General features: G+C 34.1%; 1 protein-coding gene across 2 annotated transcripts in view; it reads left to right on the top strand.

Moving 5' to 3' along the window:
* The window catches only part of RBPJ (recombination signal binding protein for immunoglobulin kappa J region), a 130,921-nt gene extending 106,820 nt beyond the window's left edge, over window positions 1-24,101 (top strand). For both annotated transcript variants that reach the window (XM_044681296.1, XM_044681297.1), the window contains exons 4-11: window positions 10,168-10,333; window positions 16,066-16,240; window positions 16,886-17,023; window positions 17,168-17,280; window positions 20,912-21,052; window positions 22,238-22,393; window positions 22,588-22,691; window positions 22,845-24,101. In XM_044681296.1, the coding sequence (XP_044537231.1) occupies window positions 10,168-10,333; window positions 16,066-16,240; window positions 16,886-17,023; window positions 17,168-17,280; window positions 20,912-21,052; window positions 22,238-22,393; window positions 22,588-22,691; window positions 22,845-23,160 (1,309 nt within the window). In that variant the 3' untranslated portion in view covers window positions 23,161-24,101. The remainder of the gene's footprint in view (window positions 1-10,167; window positions 10,334-16,065; window positions 16,241-16,885; window positions 17,024-17,167; window positions 17,281-20,911; window positions 21,053-22,237; window positions 22,394-22,587; window positions 22,692-22,844) is intronic.
* The last annotated feature ends 702 nt before the right edge of the window (window positions 24,102-24,803 follow it).

Genomic DNA, 24,803 nt, shown 5'->3' with positions numbered 1-24,803 from the left:
CCCCAGATTGGTTCTACTCTAGTTTAGACCTTTGCTCTTGAATGAATTGGTACACCAGTACTTTATTAGCATGGAAATCCTATTTTCCTCCCTCCCCCATGTTTGTTACATTACTGTTTATAGTTAGTTAAATCACAATGAATTTATCTTATTTTTTTAAATTCTATAGTTATTGAAGTATAAATATTTATACCTATGTCTTGGCTTCCAAGTTGTCTCTGGGGTAGGATCAAGCAAGTAGTTTATACTTGGTAATAGTTGTTGAATAAATCAATGATAATTTGTTGTTTAGTGTCTTTTAGAGGCTAAGAATAACTTGGTTTTGTGTAATTAGAATCTGTTATTCTGAAAACTATGATCCCCAGCGAAACTTACAATTCCCAGCACCCTACTCAATTCCTGTCATTATGTGCTGACATAGACAGGATGTAAATTGCGTGGAGTTCCATGTCTCTCTCTCTTTCTTTTTCTGTGGTAGCAGCTGTGGATGCGGGGTTTTTGAGCAGGTAGAAAAACTTAAGTCACGTGGTTCTATTTTCTTAGATAATAAACTTTATAAAATATAATACTAGAAGTATTGGACATCAATTTAAATCTTACAGTCTGTATCTGGAGCTCCTGGTGTAAATCAAGTCTATATAGTAATAATATCAAACATATAAACTAATACCTTTATGGGTCAGTGATCTTATTGATCACTTTAACAGTATAGGTCTCAGATTCACTTTACCTTCACGTCCTGGGTAATTGTTGAATGTAGGATCAACCCAACATACTTTTAAGGCCTTCCTCAAGGTCTTTATATTTTATTAATATTAGGGTAGCCCTTACCCAGCATATACTTGTGAAAATACAAATAATCATACAATACAGTATATATAACTAAGTACCACATGAATAACAGAAAAAAAAGAAAAGTTATTTTGGGGGGATGATTTGAGAAGATTACTTGAAAAAGGTAGGAGTTGAGCTAAGGTATGAATAGTATTAGATAAGCATGGGACAAAGATGGTGGGGAAAGGGATGGTAGATGAGCAATCACAAAAAGTTTGTTGAATAACCAGATTAGAGTTTGTCTTTAGTCATTACAAGAATGTAATCTATTAAGTCATCTAGTCTTCTTCAGTAACTGTTCAAGTTACTTGTAGAGCTCCTGCTATGGTTGAAATATGTAACTATCTAACTGGGGTAATACAGAGGTGACACACACAACCAGGACACACCCACACACCCCATGTGACAGGATTTCACAGGATAACAGGGGACCCCTCATAAGGGATGTGGGTGTTAGGTGAAACCACTCTAGCTAGCAAGATGACAGTTGACAGTTTATTGGTCATTAGCCAGGTGGGGAAAACACAAGAGTTGGATGCTATCTCTCTATGGGTCCTTATTGGGGTTTGAGGAAGACAACAGGAAGTAAAATAAAACAGTTTATTAAGAGGTTTAGGGTTGAAGAAATAGGGAAAAGGTCACACTACACTAGATAACTATGGACAGACTTTAGGGACTGGAAATGGCTCAAAATCTACACTGAACTAGCAGGTCCAGCTTTTAGAGGTTAGAAGGGGATGTGATGGTCTCACTACTGGAACCACTTCAGCTCCAACGATGTTCACAGCTTTCCAGGATCCTCAGCAATTAATCCACAAAAGATAAAGACAGGGAGCTGAACCAGCCTGGTATGTCCACCACCCAAGTCTAGTCTTGTTGCTCAACCTGAATTTCCACTGGTAGATGTTTCTTCTGGGAGACAAATCCTCTTTTCCTTGGCTCTTCACTGGGACAGATAAACAGCCTCTAACTGCCTCAGCCACAACAGAGTCACTTTAGGAAAAAACTCCATTCTCACCATTCAATGGTTGGAATGCTCCAGCCTTGCCTGATTAAAGTGTGGCTGTTATCTTACTCTAAATGTCTAAATCTTAATTTATAAATTTGCCTATTACATGGCCTAGGGAAAAAAATGGATACCATAGTCTCTTTGCTAGTATTTTATTTAAGATTTTTGCATCTATGTTTACTAAGGAATTTGGTCTGTAGTTATCTTTCTCTGTTTTTGGTCTTCCTGGCTTGGAAATCAATACCATATTTGTGGCAAAAAAAGAATTTCATTTGCTTCCGTTACTTCTTTCTTATTTTTTGGTTCGATTTATCTAGTTGTTGTTTTTTAAACCCTTACCGTCCTTCCGTCTTGGAGTTAATACTGTGTATTGGCTCCAAGGCAGAAGAGTGGTAAGGGATAGGCAATGGGGGTCAAATGACTTGCCCAGGGTCATACAGCTAGGAAGTGTCTGAGGCCAGATTTGAACCTAGGACTTTCTGTCTCTATCCCTGGCTTTCAATCCACTGAGCTACCCAGCTACACCCTGAATTTATCAAGTCCTGATAGGAGAAGATTGATGTTCACTACTACTATGGTTTTACTATTTTCTCTTTAAGTTCTTTTAGTTTCTCCTTTAGAAATTTGGATGCTATACCATTTGGTGCATAAATGCTTAGTATTGATATTACTTCATTATTTATAGTACCTTTTTGGAAGAGGTCATTTCCTTCCTTAACTCTTTTCATCTGATCAATTTTTACTTTAGTTTTGTCTCATATGATTGCTATACCTGTGTTTGTTTTTTTACTTTAGATGTTGCATAATAAATTCTGCTTCAGCATTTTATCTTTAATCTGTGTGTGTCATCTTGCCTCAAATGTGTTTCTTGTAAACAACATATAATAGTAGGATTCTGGTTTTTAATCCACTTATGTTTTATGAGTGAATTAATCCCATTTACATTCAGAGTTATGATTACTGTGTATTGCCCTTTATCATATTTTCCCCTTTTGATCCTGCTCTATTCCCTTTCACTTCATTCTTCCTCACCAGTGTTTTGCTTTTTAACATCCCATACCCAGTTCCCCCTCCCTTTATTACCTCCCTCTTCCCTTATCTTATTCCCTTTCTACTTCTCTGTAGGGTGATAGAATTCTGTACCACACTGAATATGCTTGTTTTCCCCTCTCTGAGCCAGTTAAGATGAGAGTAAAGTTTAAGCATTGCCTGTCACCACCCTTATCCTCCCCTCTCTATAATGATTTTTCACCTTTTTATGTTATATAATTTACTCCATTCTATCCTTTTCTCTCAGAACAGCAGATGTGGGGTGGGGATGTGTGGATTGTTCCTCACTCCTTGCTGTAGCCTCCTGCTGACTGTGATCCCCTCTCACTCCAGTGCTTCAAATGTTCTCTGCCTACCTTTTGGGTTTTTCTTTTCTTCAAAGTGGTTTCACTCTGTGTTCTTTCACTCCTGCATTTGTTTTGTGGCATTATTTTAATATTGGTTGGAGAGGATTCTCATGGTGTCTCTGAGCTTTTCTCTGCCATATTAGCTTCATCCCTGGAAGTCCAAAATGCATACCATAGAGCAGCTGATAAGTGAATGAAAAATTCTTATTTTGGTTCTGATTTTATCAATATTTTATCAATAACTTCATTGCTTCAAAAGATATATGATATTGTTGATGTTAGTACTTGTTGATACAGATGGCAGTCTGTCTCTACCATTTTTCTATACTATTTTTGAGCATATTATTCTGTGGATCTCCAGTAAGGGAACTGCCCATTTTGGAAAAAGGTCTTCCTCTATGTCAGGGGTTCTCAACCTTTATTGTTATAGACTGCTCAGAATAATGTTTTTTAATGCAAAAAAAGAAATAATATTACAAAGAAAAGAAATTAATGGAACGTGGTTATAAAAAGATTGTTTAAAGGTCACAGACAGACCCTAGGTTAAGAATCCTTGTTTAAGACTGTATTTTATTCCACCAAGTCAGTTATTTTTTTTTTTTTGTTTGTTTTGTTTCATTTTTTAACGGACAACAAAAGGATATTTCAGTCAAAATGAGGGCATTATGGAAAATAATTTGCGAAAGCCTATTTTCTTTCCATATTTTTATTGAGATTATGCCCCTGATAGGAATAATGGTCATTCTTACATGGATTTTATAAACATAATGTCATAGGTATTGATGTTATCTTAGTTATATTTCTGGAGTATTCATAGGATCCATGACTCTACCCCACTTCCCAAATTGTTTGTGTTATAATGAATTCCTGGGACAAGATGGACACCACTTTGAGTGACAAGACCGTCAGTTGGAGACCTTGGAATGTACCCAGGTGCCATGAGCCAGGGCCAAAAGTCCATTGGAGCCAACCCTATAAATACCCATCATGCACAGCACAAGACGGCTCAGACTGGAGCAATCTTGGGAGGTGGGAGGTCAAGAGGGAGGGTAGGCCCTATACCTGCAATCCATCTGCCTTGCTTGAGAGAGCTAGAGACCTATTACAACCATTATCAATAGAGCTGTGAGAGAAAGCTACTGTCATTCAAGAAGATCAATAGCCTTCCCTAATCTTTGGCTTGGCTCCAGTCAAGTCAAGCCAGAGTTAGCAAGAGGGTGATGAGTCTCCAGCCTCTACTTGATCTAGCAATCTATAGCCTTGGACTGTTAGCAATAAGGTTTCCAAATCCTCCATCTTTTCCCTTGTTCCTAACCCTGTTAAGCTAGAATTAAATATAGTTGTTTGTTACAAGTCCCTTTCCTGAGTAGTGAATATATTTAAAGCCCTTGGGAAGGGGAGACAGTCACACAGTCAGATCCAAGGGCACCAATAACCCTTATCAATATTCATTCCAAACACAGGTTGAAGAACTAGAGAAGTTGATTACACCTACAACTTCTCAGTGGTTAAAAGGTTAAAAGGAGATAATTGATAGGCTTAGTCCAACAAAGCCTGTCAGGTGTGGAGAGGCATAACCTTTCTGCCAGCAGTACCCACACAGAGGCCTGTGAGTGAGACCATGTCTCTCTCTCTCCCCAGTCAATTCATGCAACCCCTCATTTTCTTTTAACATTTGTTATCACTTTTAAAACAGTCTTTCAGTACTTTTATGACTTATCACTTCTCTCATGGAATTCCTTTGTGTACTTGTTCTAATCCAACCTGCTTTTCAAACTTTTATCTTCTTAAAGTGTCATTTCTTCTTTTTCAGCTAAGCCCATTAAAAACTGAAGTCTTAGCATACACATATGGTGGTTCTTCTGTTTCTGCTATTTACAAGCAAAATTTTACATATATTTGTTATCCTTTCCCCTCTAGTTATCCATTCTATTCTTCAGATGTTGTAACTCATTTGGTCCTTGTACACCAAACTTTCTTTAGACTTATTTTCATTTCTATTGCTTTTTGATATTTTATTTTATTTTTTAAACCCTTAACGATACTGTGTATTGGTTCCAAGGCAGAAGAGCAGTAAGGGCTAGGCAGTAGGCATTTAAGTGACTTGCCCAGGGTCACACAGCTAGGAACTGTTTGAGGCCATATCTGAACCCTGGACGTTCTGTCTCCGTCCACTGAGCCACCCAGCTGCCCCCAGAAGTTCACTGCTTCTTGAGAAAGAACATTCCATTTTTGGACAACTCTGTTGTAAGGAAGTACTCTTAAACTTCTACCCCCACACTCCAATTTTAAATTTGCCTCTTTGTAAGTTCTACCACTTGGTTCCAGGTTCTGCCCTCTAGTGCCAAAAGTGGGGAGGGGAACACAATCTAGAAGAGAGGGAAAGGGTATTGGTTATGGCAGTATCAAATGTTACCCTCCCTTCCCCCAATTAAAATGACTATAGCCTAACATATAGAAAATGACTATTGTTCTATTGTTCTAAATCTCTAATAATTAGAGAAATGCAAATCAAAACAACTCTGAGGTATCACCTCACACCTAGCAGATTGGCTAAAATGAAAGAAGGGGAGAGTAATGAATGCTGGAGGGGATGTGGCAAAATTGGGACATTAATGCATTGCTGGTGGAGCTGTGAACTGATCCAACCATTCTGGCTGGCAATTTGGAACTATGCCCAAAGAGTGATAAAAGAATGCCTGCCCTTTGATCCAGCCATACCATTGTTGGGTTTGTACCCCAAAGAGATCATAGATAAACAGACTTGTACGAAAATATTTATAGCTGCGCGTTTTGTGGTGGCAAAGAACTGGAAAAATGAGGGTATGTCCTTCAGTTGGGGAATAGCTGAACAAATTGTGGTATATGCGGGTGATGGAATACTATTGTGCTCAAAGGAATAATAAACTGGAGGAATTCCATGTGAACTGGAAAGACCTCCAGGAATTGATGCAGAGTGAAAGGAGCAGAGCCAGAAGAACATTGTACACAGAGACTGATACACTCTGGTAAAATCAAATGTAATGGACTTCTGTACTAGCAGCAATGCAATGACCCAGGACAATTCTGAGGGACTTATGGAAAAGAATGCTACCCACATTCAGAGGAAGAACTGCAGGAGAGGAAACACAGAAGAAAAGCAACTGTTTGAACACATGGGTTGAGGTGGACAGGATTGGGGATGTAGACCTGAAACTAGCACACCAATGCAATTATCAACAATTTGGAAATAGGTCTTGATCAAGGACACATTAAAATCAGTGGAAATGGGCATCGGCTATGGGGGGAGGGTGGTCGGGGGGTGAAGGGGAAAGTAAGAGCATGAATCATGATAACTTTTCTAAAAAATAAATATAAAAAAAGAAAATGATTTGTGAAGCCATCAGAATCAACTATATAAAAGCAATTAGATAACTGAAGTTAAAATGTAATATTTGTAAAAATACCTTAATAATGAAAGATGGGAAAAGGAAAAAGAAAAAGATATTGACCTTTATCACTATTTCTTGATAAAAGTTCAATTAACTGCAAAATAGTGGGCCAAAACTAGCAACTTTCAAATTTCATAATTCTATGAAATATTTATAATATGTAGGCATGAGACTTTTTGAATAGTCTATAAGTCTTTGACTGCTAATGTATCTCATCTCAGTCATATTTCCTAATATTTTTCACTTCTCATATCTGCCTTTGGCTTTGAAGTTATTGAGAATCAAAGTATGTGTTGACTGTTTTGGAGGATCTTGTGAAATTCTTATAATTTCTTTGTCTCTTCTCCCTCTATAACAGTTGTTGGGACATACATGACAGTTACCTTCCTGTTAATCTTTTTGCTCATGTTCTTCCTTATGAGCATTGTAAGAGGAGAAGACCAAGTGTCCCATGAAATGAATGTTTTTTATTGCCTTGGGAATGTGCAAAAAATCTAGTTCCTCCAACTCCATTGTTTGCCTCTCCAAGGAGAATATAGGAGTCTTCCTTCCATTTAGTTACAATTTCCTTTTGTCTTCTGGTTTCCTTTACCCCAAGAATATCAATTTTTTAATGTTTCAGTTCTAATGACAATTATGTTGATTTGTATTATATTTGACAAAATAGAGTACCTATAGTTAGTATATTCTTTATAGTTAATGTAAAAACTATCATTCTTAGCACCTTGTCACTATAAGAAATAGGATAGGAATACACAAGTCTGAAGGAAATTTAAAATATTTTCTGTTTCATTCCTTTTGTGTATATGTATCTCATTCTGAACTCCCCTATTCCATTAATATTCTCTTGGGTGGTTGGATAGCACTCTTCATCATTGATCCTCTGGTATCATGATTGATTGTGATCAGAATTTTTAAGGCTTTTATATATTTTTTTATTTTTTGTAATGTTATTGTTACTATATAAATTTTTCTTGTTTTGTGTACTTCACTCAATATAAATTCATGTCTTCTCAGGTATCCCTGAAACCATCTCTGTATAGCATAATAATATTTCATTGCATTCATATAACACTTTATTCAGCTGTATTCTAATTGATGGATACCTCATATTTTCTAGTTCTTTGCTTCTACAAAACACTGCTCTAAATGGTTTTCTACATATTAATCCTTTTCCTCTTTTAAAAATTTTTATTTTCTGCGAATAAGCCTAGTAGAGGTATCATTAGGTCAAAGAGGATAGAGAGTCACTTTTTGAGAATAATTCCAAATTATTTTCAAGAATGGCCATACCCATTCATAACTGGATTAATGTGACTGTTTTACTCCAGCATTTGTCATTTTCCATTTTTGCAAACTTTTGTGTTTTCCCATTGTTTTGTTTGTAAATATTGATGAATCAAATTAATCTTTATGATTACTCTTTTACAAGCTTCTGCTGAATTTTTATTTTTACATCTTACATCACCAAATGAATACTATTAGTATTATCAAATGAATACGATTACTATGTACCATATATGTGGACTAATTTAATTTCTAATAGTATTTTTAATGTCAGTGTTCAGGTATGCCTTAGCTAAAACTAGATGCTTAACAATCTAACAGAAGACAGTTCCTTGGCTGAATTTATACCTTAGCAGCCCAAAGTACTTAAGCTTAATGCTTAATGACATTCAAAAAACAAAATATAAAAATATAGCATGTTATTTTTTACTCAAAATTGCCCTAAAATAAACCATGATTAAATGCTTTCATTAATTTAAAAATAATATAATTAAGTTATAATTAGGAAATTTAAGCTGGAAATACTTTTGTTTTGACTTAATGAATTTGCTCTAGTCATCTTTAGATAGGCTGAAGCACATCTTTTTATAAATAGATTTGTATGTGAATAGAATTTCATATGAAGAATTTTTCCCCCAAATCAGAGGTCAGCCGTGAGCTTAAGTAGATATCCTCTATTTTTAATAAATTCATAATTATAGCATAAATTTTAAAAATCTAGGTTATTGAAAAACGAAGACAGCTACCTTTGTTAAAAAGGCACAAATTGACCATCTTAATCAGGTGCCAAGTCTGCTTTAAAATCAAAAGAAAAGGGAATCTAGGTAGCTCAGTGTATAGAAAGCCAGGCCTGGAGGTGGGAGGTCCTGATTCAAATGTGGCCTCAGGTATTTCCTAGCTGTATGATCCTGGGCAAGTCATCTAACTCCAATTGGCTACCTATACAACTCTAATGCCTTGGAATTAATACTTAAACAAAAGGTAAGGTGTTTTTTTTTTTTTTTTTTTAATGTGATGATAGTGTAATTTTGACGATAACACTAGAAATAAAAAAATTGTTTAAATACAAGCCTACCTATCACAATTCCTTTATTAAGATGCTAAATAAAATTGTTAAACAGCCAACCATTCACGATCAGATTACTCTGGTGATGCCAATTTAAATAGGCAATTAGGTAATTTTAACAAAGTTTCACACCTAGTAAGCACTTAATAAGTACTTATTGACTGAATTTTTTTCTTACACTTCTTGTGATAAGCAAGACAATAGGTACCTGATAGTCATTGGAAGCTTTTCTGAGCTTTTGTCAAGTTTACCATTTCTTCCTTAATACTATCAAAGATAATTTTTATTTCAGGACTACAAGTATTTTATAAGGATATAACCACCCCTCCCCCCCTTTTTTTTTGTTGTTGTTGATGTCTACCAAAAAATTCTGGAACTTGACTTTTTAGTCTTTTGTTGGCCTTCTTTCCCCATCACACAGCACTGTACAGACTTTTAAAATTCTTGCCCTTTCTGGCATCACATGTTGTGAATTTGGCTTTATTCTGCTTTCATTTTTCCCAGCTCCTGTCCTTATTCTACTTCCTTTGGTGTTTTCTACTATTCTCTAAGCTTCTCTTTAAGCATAACTCTCAGAGACTCAGGATCTCCTCCTCATTAACAATGGGGTGTTGTGTATGTAATAGAAGTTTTCTATAACTCTCATACATCCTCATACTCACACAGAGTCTTGTTGCAATGCTATCTTCTGGATATACACCACAAAAGGGTTATATATGTGATTTGTTGTAATAAAATCCCTTTTTGTAGCAAAGACCTTTTAATAGGGACTAAAATATATCCCTGGTTTGTTAGATTCCCTGAGAGCAAATAATACTAATGATATTTTGATAAGCTCTCCCAGTGTACTGTAGTGAGTGTGTGTGTGTGTGTGTGTGTGTGTGTGTGTGTGTGTGTGTGTACATGTATAGAGTCAAATTGTCATTCTCTTGAAAAAAATCTATAAGTTATTTAAATGATACATAACTTCAACATACATGTAAATTTCACATTTAACAAACCCAAGAGAATATATGAAAGTATAAACTGAGTACATGAGAATCCCCATTATATTTTAATAAGATTCAATTATAAGAATCTTATTTACCAAAAATTTTAAATTTAAATGTTTTTATGTAGCTCATTTTTGTTTTTCATCTTCAGGTTTTTTTGTCCTCCTCCTTGTGTATATCTTATGGGCAGTGGATGGAAGAAAAAAAAAGAACAAATGGAACGCGATGGTTCTTCTGAGCAAGAATCTCAACCATGTGCATTTATTGGAATAGGAAATAGTGACCAAGAAATGCAGCAGTTGAACTTGGAAGGAAAGGTAGAGCAAGATCTATACATATTTTCATATGAGGGGTATTATGACACTAAGTATTCATTTTTAAAATTTTTACAGGGGAAGGGTAATAATTTTTGTAGGTATCAAGAATTTTCCTCCCTTAGAGAAGTTAAAGTCAGGATTTGAAAGCTACATATTAGTTTACAGTTGGTCAAGCGTTGATACCTATGATGTCTTACAGTGACGTACATTAAGTTTCTCAGCTTATTAACAAATTTATTGGGTCAGGGAATTAGATTTCTAATTAGAGTCATCAGCAAATTGAAGAGTTACAACTTAGCAGTTGTAGAATGTTTAGTTGTTAATTTTCCATCTGCTTTTTTCAGGCATTAGTCCTTAGAATTTTGGGGAAACTATGCTTATCCTTTTACAGTACTGAAGAAAACAACTGGGAATCTCTGAAGAATTCATTTTTTTCTGAGCCAGCAGTTTAGGAGGAAAATAGTTTACTTTATACATGGAACAAAACATTGCTATAATGGGAGAAGAGAATTTTTATTCAAAAACTTATTTCAAACCTTTTTTTGTGTGTGCTAATAATTAAATCTCTTCTCTTAGCAAATTATTCCATTGACTAGTGGTTCTTACTATTTTATTAATGTCTAACTTAATTCTTTTCCTTTTTATCTTTAGGAAATAACTATAACTCTTCTCTATACCTTTAACAGTCTTGGATAGTTTTTTCTTGCTTTTATTAGCTATTGTTAATTTCTCTCATCTGGCTTTAAATGTCATGGAAGTTTTAGTTGTATAGCCACTTAAGCTTTTGCTTTTCATTTTTCAACTCATCTGTGAACTGCTTGAATGTATCTATCTAAATATATTTTTTTAATGCTTACTTTCTGTCTTAGTACCAGTTCTAAGACAGAAGAGTAGCAAGAACTAGGAAGTGTTTGAGGCAAGATTTGAACCCAGTATCTCCTTTCTCTGGGCCTGGCTCTCTATCCCCTGTGCTACCCAGCTGCCCCAAATGTATATCTTTTTAAAATTGTACATTTAAATAAAGTTTTTTTTGTATTTAACCAAATGCAACTTTGAGCTATCGTACAAATATTAAAGAAAACAAAAATCTTATAATGTGCCTTAAAGTATTCACAATGAAAACTGAACACATTGTAAATTATTATCACATTTTTAAAAATCTCTTTAATGTTCCTTAGAATGTAGATCTATCTGACTTTGACCATATATTTTTAAATTCAAGTCCAGGTTAACCCCCACCAAAATGAGTTCTCTTGGCACTGTACAAATTCCCCTCCCCCTGCTCAACAATTTCAGTGGCTCTAATACATTTCTAAGCCCCAATTTTTGGTTTAGAAAAAGATAATTTTAATTAATTTTGAAATTTGATTCAGAAAAGTAAATGCTCTTTTAATTTGTGTCTTCTACTGGTTTAGACTTTTACACCATTTAATTTGCCTATAGCTGCATAGGATACATTTGAGTGCTTAAAAGCCAGCGTCAGAGGTAACAGTGACTCAGACAGCCAAGTGACACAAGTGACAAGGACCTAGGGACTCGAGCTATTCAGATACTCAAGGGTTACCTTTACATTTAAACCCCTTATTTCTTTTGGTGACCATCTCCTCCCATAACTTCTTCCTGGTAATTGCTTTACTAAGGGGGCTTTTTATGTAATCTTTATCAGACATAGGTATGATTTAATCACTGATAATATGTACAGTTCCATAGAACTTCCTCCCAGAGATCTAAAAATCTGTCACAGTAGGAGAGAAGTAAGGAATCGCGGCCATAGTCTCATTCTACACATCCAGCTCATGCCTAGCTCCCTCTGTCCCACAAGAAAAGTTATCTTCTTTACCATCATTATATATCTGAATAAAAATTGTTATTACAGAATATTTAATACTTGATGATATGGCAATGGAAAATGTTGATAAAACAGTTTGTTGCTCAACAGTTATGTGGATAACCATATTTACCATTTCAGTCAACATAGATGATAAATGAAGAAAGACTGTGTTAGTACAAAGGAGACCTGTTGTATTTAAAAGAAAAAATAAAAGCAAAGCAAACAGTTGATTCTGGCAGGGGGGAAAAAGACTAGGAGAAAAATTTGCCATTACTCCATCATATCTTTATTCTGAATGTATTCTCACACTTGGTGTATCAAAAAGTATAGTTAATCACAGATTTCTAGGAAATATATCTTTAAACTATAGTGTCATGTTTTTAATTTATTTTAAAAGGTATTTATCATAAGATAGTGTGGTAAGGTAGAAAGGACACTACTTCAAACCTAGTTTCAAATTTTGGTTTCAAAGTTTACTAGCTATGTGACCTTTGCTCAACTTCAGTTACCTATTCTATAAAATGTGGATAATAAAACTTAAATCAGTAAAGCTCTTACAGGGCTATTCTGAGGAATTCATTATATAAATTCTCTTGGTGGTATATATACTGTTAAAATGGTATAGTTAGAAAGTGATTTTCTTGGATCATGGTTTATAGAAACTACACTTTATAGGAAAGTGAAGTTGATCTTTTTGCTTTTATCACTTTGAAGAGAAAGTAGATTTCCAAAGAAAATTATATTGTGCATTTTGTGGTGCCTCAAAATGGTTGGTCAGCATTGAATTCATCATTGTGTAGCAAACTCTTCAATCTTTTGACCTCTTTAGAATTAGCTACCACTTCTGTTATTTGTAAACTATTCATATGGATAATATTTGAGAAAGCTATTTTCTTCAAACATTTGACATAAGAATAACAGCAGCATAGAACTTGTCCAAGAACTGTTTCCATCTGCACTCTTATCAAACAGGATGAGATGAACAAGCTACCAGTAAGAAGTTGTTCAACAGTGAAAGAATTTAGATTCCCAAGTTCTTTGTACTGGCAGTTTGCTTATTTCTTCCTGTTATTAGTAATTATTAAGGTCAATACTTTCCCCCCTCTTAATCACTCTAATATTTGTGTATTGTGAAAGTCCTTTTCCCTAGTCATTTAGTATATAGATGAATTTGAATATGCTAATTAATGAATTTCATGTCTAAATTTTTAGTGTTCTTTTTATATTGATAGTCTTATCTACATTAGTTGTTTCTCGCCTTTTTTCCTTAGCAACTTTTTCTTTACCCCAATGCCTTCTTGAAAATGAACTAAATATTTTTATACTTCTCTTTTGGAGACATTATAATCTAAAGTATTTTTTTCTTAATAGTTCTCCTTCAGCTAATTTAGCAGCATAATAAGCTGGAGTAAATATACTCCTTAGTTTCCAGTTTTTATAAAGAGAACACATTTTTTGTGATTGTAATAACTTTTTTTTTCCTTTCTCCCCCCCCCCCCCACCCCCCCTTTATGGAATTTGAGAAGTTTGTATTCATTGATATCCCAATTCCTTAATGCTGTAAGTAGTAGTTTTAGTAAAATTTCTTTAGATATGATTTTATGGATTGAAACAAATTTCAGTTCTTACATGAGAGTGATGTTTGGATGGTTTGATTTTATAAAACAAAACCTCTTGTTTGCCTCTAGTTTTTCTGATCAGATATTCCTTGTACTTTTTCCCCTTTTGTGTTTTCTAACAAATGTTTTACCATGACATCTTGACTTATTCTTAATAGATGATGCTAAACTCCACTACTTCTTCCTCTTCTGTTTAGATTGTATACAATTTATCTTCCCACCCCACCCCAAATTAAGCTATTCCTATTAGAATGTAACTGCCTTAATTTAGAGACACTTAGTGTTTGCTCCCTGCATTAGTATATGTACACTTTTGTACATTAATTTTCATTTTCATAGACCTCATCTTATGTTGCAGAACAATTCCATAGTTTAGGCTAATTTGACCTACTATGCTGTCACTTTAAAAGTATGGCGGACCCATGGCTCCTGCCACAACAGCTTACAGATGCCATCTTTGAGCGCTTGGAGATCCTTGGATGAAAGGCGCTATGTGAGTGCAAAGTACTATTTTTTTTGTTTGTTTGTTTTTATTATTACTATTAGCTTCATCTTAAATTTGCTGTCTGCAGAGCAAATCCTCACCAAGCTTTTAAGGTTCTTTTGAACTACAAAAACCTCATCAAATGTAAAAAGACATTCAAGATGGCACACAAACCTATTTTTAAATATCTTTGCTACTGAAAAATCTTAAATAAGATAAACCTGCAATATATTTGTTCTGTTTCTAAGGCAGTATCTCTAGTTTGCTAGTGAATTAAAAAAAACAAACCAAAAACAGAATATTTGAGGTTTATCATCAAATTCCTAAATTATCCTGTTAACCAAAATGAACCAAATAGAAATTGGGCAAAATAAAAAAAACTCAATCTTAGATTTAAAAAAAATATATGTATATATATATGTATGACTAAATAGACAGACCAAATTAAAATATTCTTTTTTAAGGAATATGACATTGTCACATAAAACTTTTTTCACATTTGAGACTTTACAAAGAAAAAAATTAAGACTTAACTATTTCTTTCTATCATATAACTCTTTTTATGTTTCTATTTCCCCATTTAAAAGTTAGAGGTAATAATTTGAATTTCTTCTTAGATCCAAAAGAAGTTACAAACCTGAAATTATAAAAATGAAAGCTCAGTGAGTTCTTAAAATAGCACTAAATAAAGTTTAAGGCAGTTTTTTTAAGCTTTTAAATAAATGCTAGGTGTTATGCCCATTCATAGCTCACTTTTAATTGCTAGCTTTCTAGTAAATTGAATGACAAGGTTTTGCATTTGTAATATAACACATCAACATACAAGTGCCCAGTCTGGGGCCTAGTTCATCAGTCTTCCCTTCCTCTGTTAATAGAATATACCCAGCCTTTATATGTCATTTTTGCAAAAACACTTGACATATATTATCTCATTTAAACAAATTTATTTTTCCATTACTCTTAGCTATCCGTTATTTTTAGGAGGTAGTCTACTTGTTTCTCTTTTTTTTAACCTCTTGCTATATAATTTAGTGGCACAATTAATCAAATGTCCTTTCCTAAACACTTTTGAGTTTATTTTTTGATACTCAGTTATAAAGAAAAATTAAAGTTAATTCATATCAAAGCAACATTTTATGTAGTATTTTTTTCAAAACTCTTACCTTCCATCTTAGAATCAATACTTCATATTGATTCCAAGGCAGAAGAATGGTAAGGGCTAGGCATTGGGACTTAGGTGACTTGCGAGGGGTCACATAGGAAGTGTCTGAGGCCAGATTTGAACCCGGGATCTCCCATCTCTGGATCTGGCTTTCAATCCACTGAGCTACCTAGCTCTTCTCAAACATTTTACAAATTTTTAAAGTTATTTTAAGAAAAACCATTGCTAAAATGAAAAATAAATTGAGGTAGTCTTATTTTACCCTTTTTCTTTACAAAAAGGCAGCCATGGACTTTTAATTTTTAATGTATGTCTTCTGAATGAAATAGTCACATCATTCTAAAGGGATTACTTAATGGTATTGATAGCCAAGTAAAGCTAACTATTTTTAAATATTAAAAGTTGAAAAGGAAAATCAATGCAATATTTCTTAGACTTAATTAGGGAGGAATTTTTGCCAAATTTTTAGGAGTCAATTTCAGCTTGAAATTTAACTTTCTTTTTGAAATACTGTTTATAAGATACACAGTGAAATATCACAAATCTTAAAGCCTGACAAGGCCTAGCCATGGCCATTCTAAATTGTTGATAGTGTACAGTTACAGTTTTGGTGCAATTAAATATTTCTTTCCACAGAACTATTGCACAGCCAAAACACTGTATATATCTGATTCAGACAAGCGAAAACATTTCATGTTATCTGTAAAAATGTTCTATGGCAACAGTGACGACATTGGTGTGTTCCTCAGTAAACGGATCAAAGTAATCTCCAAACCTTCTAAAAAGAAACAGTCGTTGAAAAACGCTGACTGTAAGTATTGTTGAATTTGATAATATAGTTTACTAGTAATCTGTCATAATATTAACATTGAGTTTTTTGTTTTATTTTAAAAATCTTTACCTTCTGTCTTAGAATCAATACTATGCATTGATTCCAAGGCAGAAGAGTGGCAAGGGTTAGGCAGTAAGGTCTAAGTGACTTGCCTAGGGTCATATAGCTAGGAAGTGTCAGAGTCATATTTGAACCCGGGACCTCCCATCTCTAGGCTTGGTTCTCAATCCATTGAGCCACCCACTTGCCCCCCATAACATTAATATTATTGAAGAAAGAAAGGAGCCTACTTTTACATTAAGGAGCTTGTTTTCTATTTATTGAGAAAAAATGGCTTGTCTGTAACTCAAGCAATTATTAATTTGATTTCAGTTTTAGGTTAACTTTAGGGAATGACAGTTACTATGCTATAGCTTCTTTTGAATATTAACATAATATTTCTTTATTATTTATTTAAATGACTGATAAAGTTTATCAGTTTAGGATTGATAGGTTTTTGTAAAACCAATTTCATGAACTCTAAGAACTATAAAATGATGCAGAGGCTATTTATTTGTTAAAAGACCTAAATAGAAAATATAAATGCTGAGAAGATGTAATAATAGAAAATGTTTTCACTCATAGTATGCATAGCTTCAGGAACAAAAGTGGCACTATTTAATCGACTTCGATCACAAACAGTCAGCACCAGATATTTACATGTAGAAGGAGGAAATTTCCATGCCAGTTCACAACAGTGGGGAGCATTTTTTATTCATCTCTGTGAGTATAGTCATGTTTTCAGTGTTTTTTGTCTTTAATGTTGTAATTTCTTCTTTACAAATTTGAAAACAAATGCTAATGAATATAATCTTCATGAGCATTTGATGCATTCTAACATGACAGAATTTGATTTGTTTTCTACAGTGGATGATGATGAATCAGAAGGAGAAGAATTCACAGTGAGAGACGGCTATATCCATTATGGACAGACTGTCAAACTTGTGTGTTCAGTTACAGGCATGGCACTCCCAAGATTGGTAGAGATCCACTTTTACTTTAGTAATGTATAACCTAAGTAATTTTTACAACAAACAAATGACCAGATTACAGTTGTGTTGTCACATGGATATAAATTAGTTATATCTTTGGTAGGAATACAGCAGTAAAATAATCACCGAATTTATTTATATGAACATTTATAATTGAGGCATACATTGTCTAGGTCACTTTTTCCTGGTGTGCTTTATTTTATTGTGAGGGAATAACTAAATCTGTTCAGTAGAGGGCACTATAAATTGCATTATAAGCCCCCAGCTTAACTATAAATTCTTTATTCTGCTTTGTAGTTAGAGTCTAATCGCTGTACATAATATTTTCTTTGGGACCAAGATTCCAAAAATTTAGAAATTCTTCTTGTATCTTAAAAAAGCATTTTTTACTACTAACAATACTCAGTTCAACAAATTTACCTCAGGGAAAATTTGCCTGTGTTTCTAGAAAATCACTCCTAGTTCCAGGGAAAACTGTTAGATTCAGTAGTCTGACAGTTTACAAGGGTAAGACAGTTTAGTTTTTTATCAAAGCATCTATTCCCAACACCTAGCACATTACATGGAATTAATAAATACTTGTTGAATGAGTGAACTTGAGGTTGACTTTGCTTTCAAATCTTAAAATTTATTGATTATTGAGATTAAAGCACTTTGCCCCTACTTTTATTTTCTTGGTATTCCAAAGCTGCCTGGCTCAGGCTAGAAAAACTTGGCTTTAAGGCCTGTCTACAGGTGATCTCTTAATCATAAGAGGACTCATTTGTATAGATTGGCAACAAATTGGACATCATGTGATTTACTGGAGCCCAGAGTATCTCATTGGTATCATTCCCTAAAGTATAGGTGGTTGCAGTTTGTAATCACGGAGCAATGAAGTCATAGGTCCTTAAAATTATGAACTAGCTATTCTACTACTACTAAAGTTAGATAAATCATATCAACAATTAAGAAAGCAAGTGGTAATTTGTAAGACTTTTTGTTTGGGAAGGAAAATTTTAAATTACAAAAATTTTATTTTTCAGGCAAAGTGTTTTTAAAAACATTCTTTCCAGATTATTTTCCTATTTGAGATTTTTTTCTTTTCTACAGCTATATATACTATTTAAGTGATTTTAAAAGTGACTTTTTAAAAATAAAATAATGAAAAGGGCATGAAGTCATTATAGATTAAAACATATGCTTTCTTTCTGAACTATAGTTTTATGTTCCCTGAATAGTTCATTGATTTTCATTCACTGAGGCATCTCAGCAGCCATTGTGCTAGTTTATTTCCACTCTAGAACTCTATTGGAAAAAGAAGCCAGCTTAAAACAGGTCAGGTAAGAGCTGTTTGGTTTTTTTAATTTGGTTGTTGTTTCTTTTACTATATCTCATGGTTTTGCAAAGTGTTTTTACTTGCTATTTCAGTACAATATCCTGATGAACATAAAGCATAAATTATTTTATGAATCTTTGCAAAACTGGAATTAATAGTAAAGTTTAAAAACAAACTAACCAAAAAACCAATACAGCAATTACTTGGATAATTTCCTGTTTTTCCCCCCTTATCTGATTCATTTTTCCAGTAAAGATTCTTTTCTTGTTTTGACGTTAAGTGGCTCCTGAGACACCATAAATCATGAGATGTTGGCATTTAAAAAGATCTTGGAAATAATCTACTCCAATTTAATCATTTATAAATGGAGAAACTGAGAACCAGAAAGACTGGATTTGTCCAAAGTGGCATACCAAGCGAATAGGAGAACTGGAATTTCAGATGGTTATGTTACATGTTAAATTTGCAAGGCCTGGAATAAGAGAAGGAATCAGGAATATTTTTGACTATTGATGCAATTCTTGAAATATTGTCACTTGAAGATATGCTTAAAATAACAGTTGTCTCCAACTCACTTGTATGTTATCTTTAAATGTATTTACAGCTAAGTCTTTCCTGGCTATGAGATGTTTAAATGTGGGAGAAAAAAATAGTCCTAGAGAATGTATTGAAAAAAGTGAGCTCTTTGTGATCATAGTGTTGGCAGTATACTGTAAATCATGTTGTCAATGTACCATGATTGCCTAACCTCAAAAGGACAAATTAATGACTTGTATGTAAGGTATTAACATATATGATTACTTGCCCCTGTCACTTAGTTTTAGAGTTGTAGAACTTAAGTTTCTAGATATGAATTGTTAGTTCACTCTCCATTGATAAAAAGATTAGATACTTTTGGAATACAGGTACCAAATTTGAATTCCTTGTTTTTTTGGAGTGCTTTTATGGCATACATGCAACCAACTTACTACCCAAGTTAGTCCTGATAAGATTTCATATCATAAGAGCAGGATCTGTGATTTTTTTTTTTTTTTGGACTTCTTTACCGCCCACATCCCTAGTTTTCCCAAGGTTCCAAAGTAATGGTGGTGTCCCCCTGAAATATGGTTAATCACACACAGAGTTTACATTTTTATACATTAGGATATCTATGTAGGAGGACTTGAAAATAAGTCTAGTATCAACAAATGCTATTTAGATTTTTTTTAGACTTGTCCTTAATATATTTACTACTTCAGTGTTTCACTGAATTTGGGGCATAGCTAGAATTTGGCTGATGAAACAAAAGGGAAATTTGGTCAAAGGAAATATTTAGAATAAATGCCAGCCATAATTATCTTTGATTCAGAGATATCACCTCCTCCTCTTAGATCCAGATCTTGTTACATTCATCCATATTGTTAAGACTTGAAAACCAAACTAAGCATTCAGCCTGAGATGATTTAGCCTTGCAGTACACCCTGGAAGCTATATAGTTGGTCAAAGTGCAGTATCCCACTCCACCTTATATCCTGAAACATCACATATTATACCTGTCCAGAATGGCAAGTATTTTACCTCTTATGTGGCTAGATTAAGAATTTGGAAATGCAAATAATGCATTTTATAATACTTGGGAATATCCACGAATTAAAGTCTGAGGGAATATCTTTTTAAGATTCATCTAATTTTGTAGAGAGTATTCAAAAGTAAATGGGGTCCTGGGATAAAGTATCTTTTAAATTACAAGTCAGATTTTGTTTAGTACCTGCTACATATTTTAATCTGTTTTCATCTAAACAGATGACAGTCAGACCCAAGAAATAGGATTCTAACATTTTACTTTTATGGTAAGAGGAAGTATAGACTTCCATTGCCAATTAGTGGAATAATGAAAAAATTGGTGTTGCCATTGCCAGTCTTTTTTTACTTATTAAAAGCAAAATGGCTTGAAGTTTTATATACTTTTGCACCTCATATTATTAATTAGATTCAATATCTGTTATAATTATGTATTAGGAAGATCAATCAAGTCATTCTCAAAAAGTCATCTAAAGAGGAGTTAGTTGACTAATCCTATTTTGTAAGATCTCTAGGGAGGAGATGATAGATGTTACTACTTAACATCCCCATTAGCAAGAAGTATTGCAATTTTTTTCTCCTTAATAATCATTATTTGAAAATATTTTCAACAATGTGGGTATAAACTGAATTTTACAATGTATGCAGAATATGTTTTCCTTGCTGTTAACCAGTAGAAGTAAAAAGATGTAAAATTTTCCCTGCATATGTATGATTTTTCTTTTGTTTTTGCTGAAATAGATCATTCGAAAAGTTGATAAACAGACCGCATTACTAGATGCAGATGATCCAGTGTCACAGCTACATAAATGTGCATTTTATCTTAAGGATACAGAAAGAATGTATTTGTGCCTTTCACAAGAGAGAATAATCCAGTTTCAAGTGAGTAATTTTTTGGAAAATATAAAATATGACTATTGTTAGATTTTTAAGCCATGAGTTCTTGCCATAAGAAATTATATGTCAGCAATAAGCTGTTTTTAAAAGTCTTTATGTGTTTGTTAAAATCAAATTCAGGGGGCAGCTAGGTAGCTCAGTGGATTGAGAGCCGGGCCTAGAGACGGGAGGTCCTAGGTTCAAATCCGGCCTCAGACACTTCCCAGCTGTGTGACCCTGGGCAAGTCGCTTGACCCCCATTGCCTACCCTTGCCACTCTTCCACCTATAAGTCAATACACAGAAGTTAAGGGTTTAAAATAAAAAAAAAATCAAATTCACATGATTTCCGCCCCATTTTCACACTTGATTAAAAAAATAAAAAGATAACATGTTTCTAAAACTATTGTAAAACTATTTTCTTAGAGCCTGCAATGAGGATACTGAATCCTTTTAATATTGCAAGCTGGTTATTGGCCATTTGAGAAAGTTTTACAGATTTCTACGTTACTACCTGTATGCCCATCCTTTAACGCCACCTCATCCAGAGTCTGAAGAAGCTACAATGACAATGTATTGTAGAAAAAAGAACAATAATAGGATCCAGAAGATTTGCATTCTAGATCTAAGTCTATTTTAGTTCTAAGTATAACCTTAGGCTAGTCATGTCTTAAGTTTCCTGAGCTGTAAAGTGGGGTTGATATTTAGACTACCTACCTAATTGTTATAAGGATCAAGTGAGATATGCTAAATTCATTATGACGATGTGAAGTCCCACACAACATAAGGTATTTGTTGTTCTTGCTGATCATTGGTGTTGCAGAATATATTCTCTTCTTCTTAGTTGTGAAATAAAATTAATCAACCAAACATGGATGTTTTTTCTGGCTGCTTGTGAAAAGAGCTATATTCAAAGTAATGTCCATTTGTTATTTTTTTTTTTTTGAAAAGTGTCACTTGATTGTGGTGTTACACACTTGTAATCACAACTAACAAGGAGGCGGAGGCAGGTGGCTCTTTGTTGCAATGCCCTCTGTCAATCATTGTCTGCCTTAAGAGGATTAAACTGGCCTGGGAGAGAAAAAGAGCTATTCCACCCTCACCCCCCACTCCCCCAAATTCTTACCAGTTATGACTGTCATAATTCTTATTATATCAACTCAATTGCTTACCTTTTTTTTTTTTCAATCAGGCCACTCCATGCCCAAAAGAACCAAATAAAGAGATGATAAATGATGGAGCTTCTTGGACAATCATTAGCACAGATAAGGCAGAATATACATTCTATGAAGGTATGGGACCTGTCCATGCTCCAGTAACACCTGTTCCTGTTGTAGAAAGTCTTCAGGTGAGCAAGTATTTAATTATGTCAACTCTGTTTCCATGGCCAGCTAGCTTTATTTACTAAATCCAGTTTGGATGTTTGTTTTTAATTTGTTGTAGTATTGGTTGGGTAATGAAATATTAGTATATTCATAGACTATTCATGTTTGAATTTTCATAATATTCCTTTTCTGTAATGGTTTTCTGATTGTGTTACAGTTGAATGGTGGTGGAGATGTAGCAATGCTAGAACTTACAGGACAGAATTTCACTCCGAATTTACGTGTCTGGTTTGGGGATGTGGAAGCTGAAACTATGTACAGGTGCAGTAGCTCTTTTATCATTCGGGATTTCTTTGGTTGTCTGGGCCCATTCTTGATAACAAAGAGTTGATATTTTAATCCAATGTATTTGGTTGCTTTTTGTAAATTTTGTGGAATTTCTAAAAAAGGTTTACTTATTTTCCCCTCCTGTAGATGTGCAGAGAGCATGCTTTGTGTTGTCCCAGATATTTCTGCATTCCGAGAAGGTTGGAGGTGGGTCCGTCAGCCAGTCCAAGTGCCAGTAACTTTGGTTCGTAATGATGGAATCATCTATTCTACCAGCCTGACCTTTACATACACACCAGAACCGGGGCCACGGCCACACTGCAGTGCAGCGGGAGCAATCCTTCGAGCCAATTCAAGCCTCATGGCCTCTAATGAATCCAACACAAACAGCGAGGGAAGTTACACAAATGTCAGCACAAATCCAACCAACGTCACATCATCTACAGCAACAGTGGTATCCTAACCACTGTTGTGACCTAGGACTTACTCTGATTCTCAAGTACTGCAAACAAGAAAATGGAACAGTCTTTTGTGGCTGCTTGAGAAAACTGTCCATTCTGAGTGATTCTCTTTGAGCCCTGTTACCTACAAGTACTGATTTGGAAAAGCAGAAGCCACAATAAAAAAAAAAGTCAAAATATAAAAACTTTATTGGGAAATCTATTTTTCAGCTGGGTTTTTTGGTTTTTTGGTTTGTTTGTTGTTTTTTTTTAATGGGCAAGAAATAGAAATGTGGCTGGGATAATGTTTAGAAAACAATGAACATCACAGTTTTTATGGACCAAGGAACTTGTATAAGCTTTAGTAAAAGGTACATTTTCACCATACCTTTTTTGTATCACAACATATAGTACACTTTTGTTACCAAATAGTTTATATTTTTTTTCCTCTGAGCTTTTGCTCTGAAGTATAATCAGGTTCCATACCTGACCATACTTGTATAATCTAATTACCATACTCTTCCAGTTTAAAAAAATATATATATTTTTGGTCTGTGGCTGGAACTGTTCCTTTTTTAAACTGAAGTCTTGTGACTTTTTATGAACTGAAATTGTTTTGATTTCAGCAAGTAGAACCTTGTAAAGGCCAGCATATTTTTTTTAAGATTATATGAAGTCTGTGCAAAAGCTTTAAAAAAAATGCCTCTGCCTTGCCTGCAATACATGCAATGTATGTTAACTTAGTGCTCTATTTTCCTGTCATTGTCAATAGTTCTTTGTGTTTTCCTTTTTTTAAAAAAAAATGTATTTATAGCGGTAACTCAAGAAGTTCTAACATTTACAAGAACTTATATGTGACCATCTAGTCATGTTAATGACTGTTCATGCGACAGAAAATAATGGTTTTTGAAGGGTTTTGTATTTTTTCTTTCAAATCACAAATGCAGCCATCTGTTGTTTCAGGATCTTTTCAGGTTTTTACTCACTTCTAATCTTGTACATAACTTGTATTATGTGTAAGTTAAACACTTTATTTTGAATGTGGAATTTTCCCAATGGCTTCATTTGGCAGTGTGCTTTTTGCCTTCTTAGCTGGTGATAAACTTATCATGAAAAGTATTTGCTACCAGTAGGACTGGTAGGTGGTGACCCTTAGTGTATAATGAGAAAAATCTCTACAAAAGCATGTTTTTATTCCCTTTACATCTTTTTTTAGTAGCATAGGCCAAACATTGATGTAATCCTAAAATAATAAGATGCTTTTGATAGATGATCCACTAAAATAGCTGGAATACATTACTTAGAAATGGATAGTTGTAAGATACAATTGTAACCTATCCCTTCATCCATTTTCTCACCCTCTTCTGCTTATCCCTTTCTCAAATACCAGCCATCTCCAACTTTATCCTGTCTTCTCCTTCTAGGTGTTATCCATCCCCAGCGGGGTTTGTTTCCTTTCTTTTCAATTAGGATTTGGTTACATTCCTTGGATTTCTATATGCTTTGCACTCTAAGCTTGCCATTGTCTCTGTTCTTGCACTCTGCACATTTGTTCATTTTCTTAGATGACAACAGAATCATTGAGTATGTGAATACTAGAACTGCATGTGCAATGTTGCAGAATATTATTTAGCAGTGCAGTCATCCTTTCTTAGAGTAAAAACTA

Source organism: Gracilinanus agilis, chromosome 6 (genome assembly GCF_016433145.1).
Source record: "Gracilinanus agilis isolate LMUSP501 chromosome 6, AgileGrace, whole genome shotgun sequence".
Lineage (NCBI taxonomy): Eukaryota > Metazoa > Chordata > Mammalia > Didelphimorphia > Didelphidae > Gracilinanus > Gracilinanus agilis.
The sequence above is the reverse complement of the archived record's forward strand: the minus strand, read 5'-3'. Positions and strand labels throughout refer to the sequence as shown.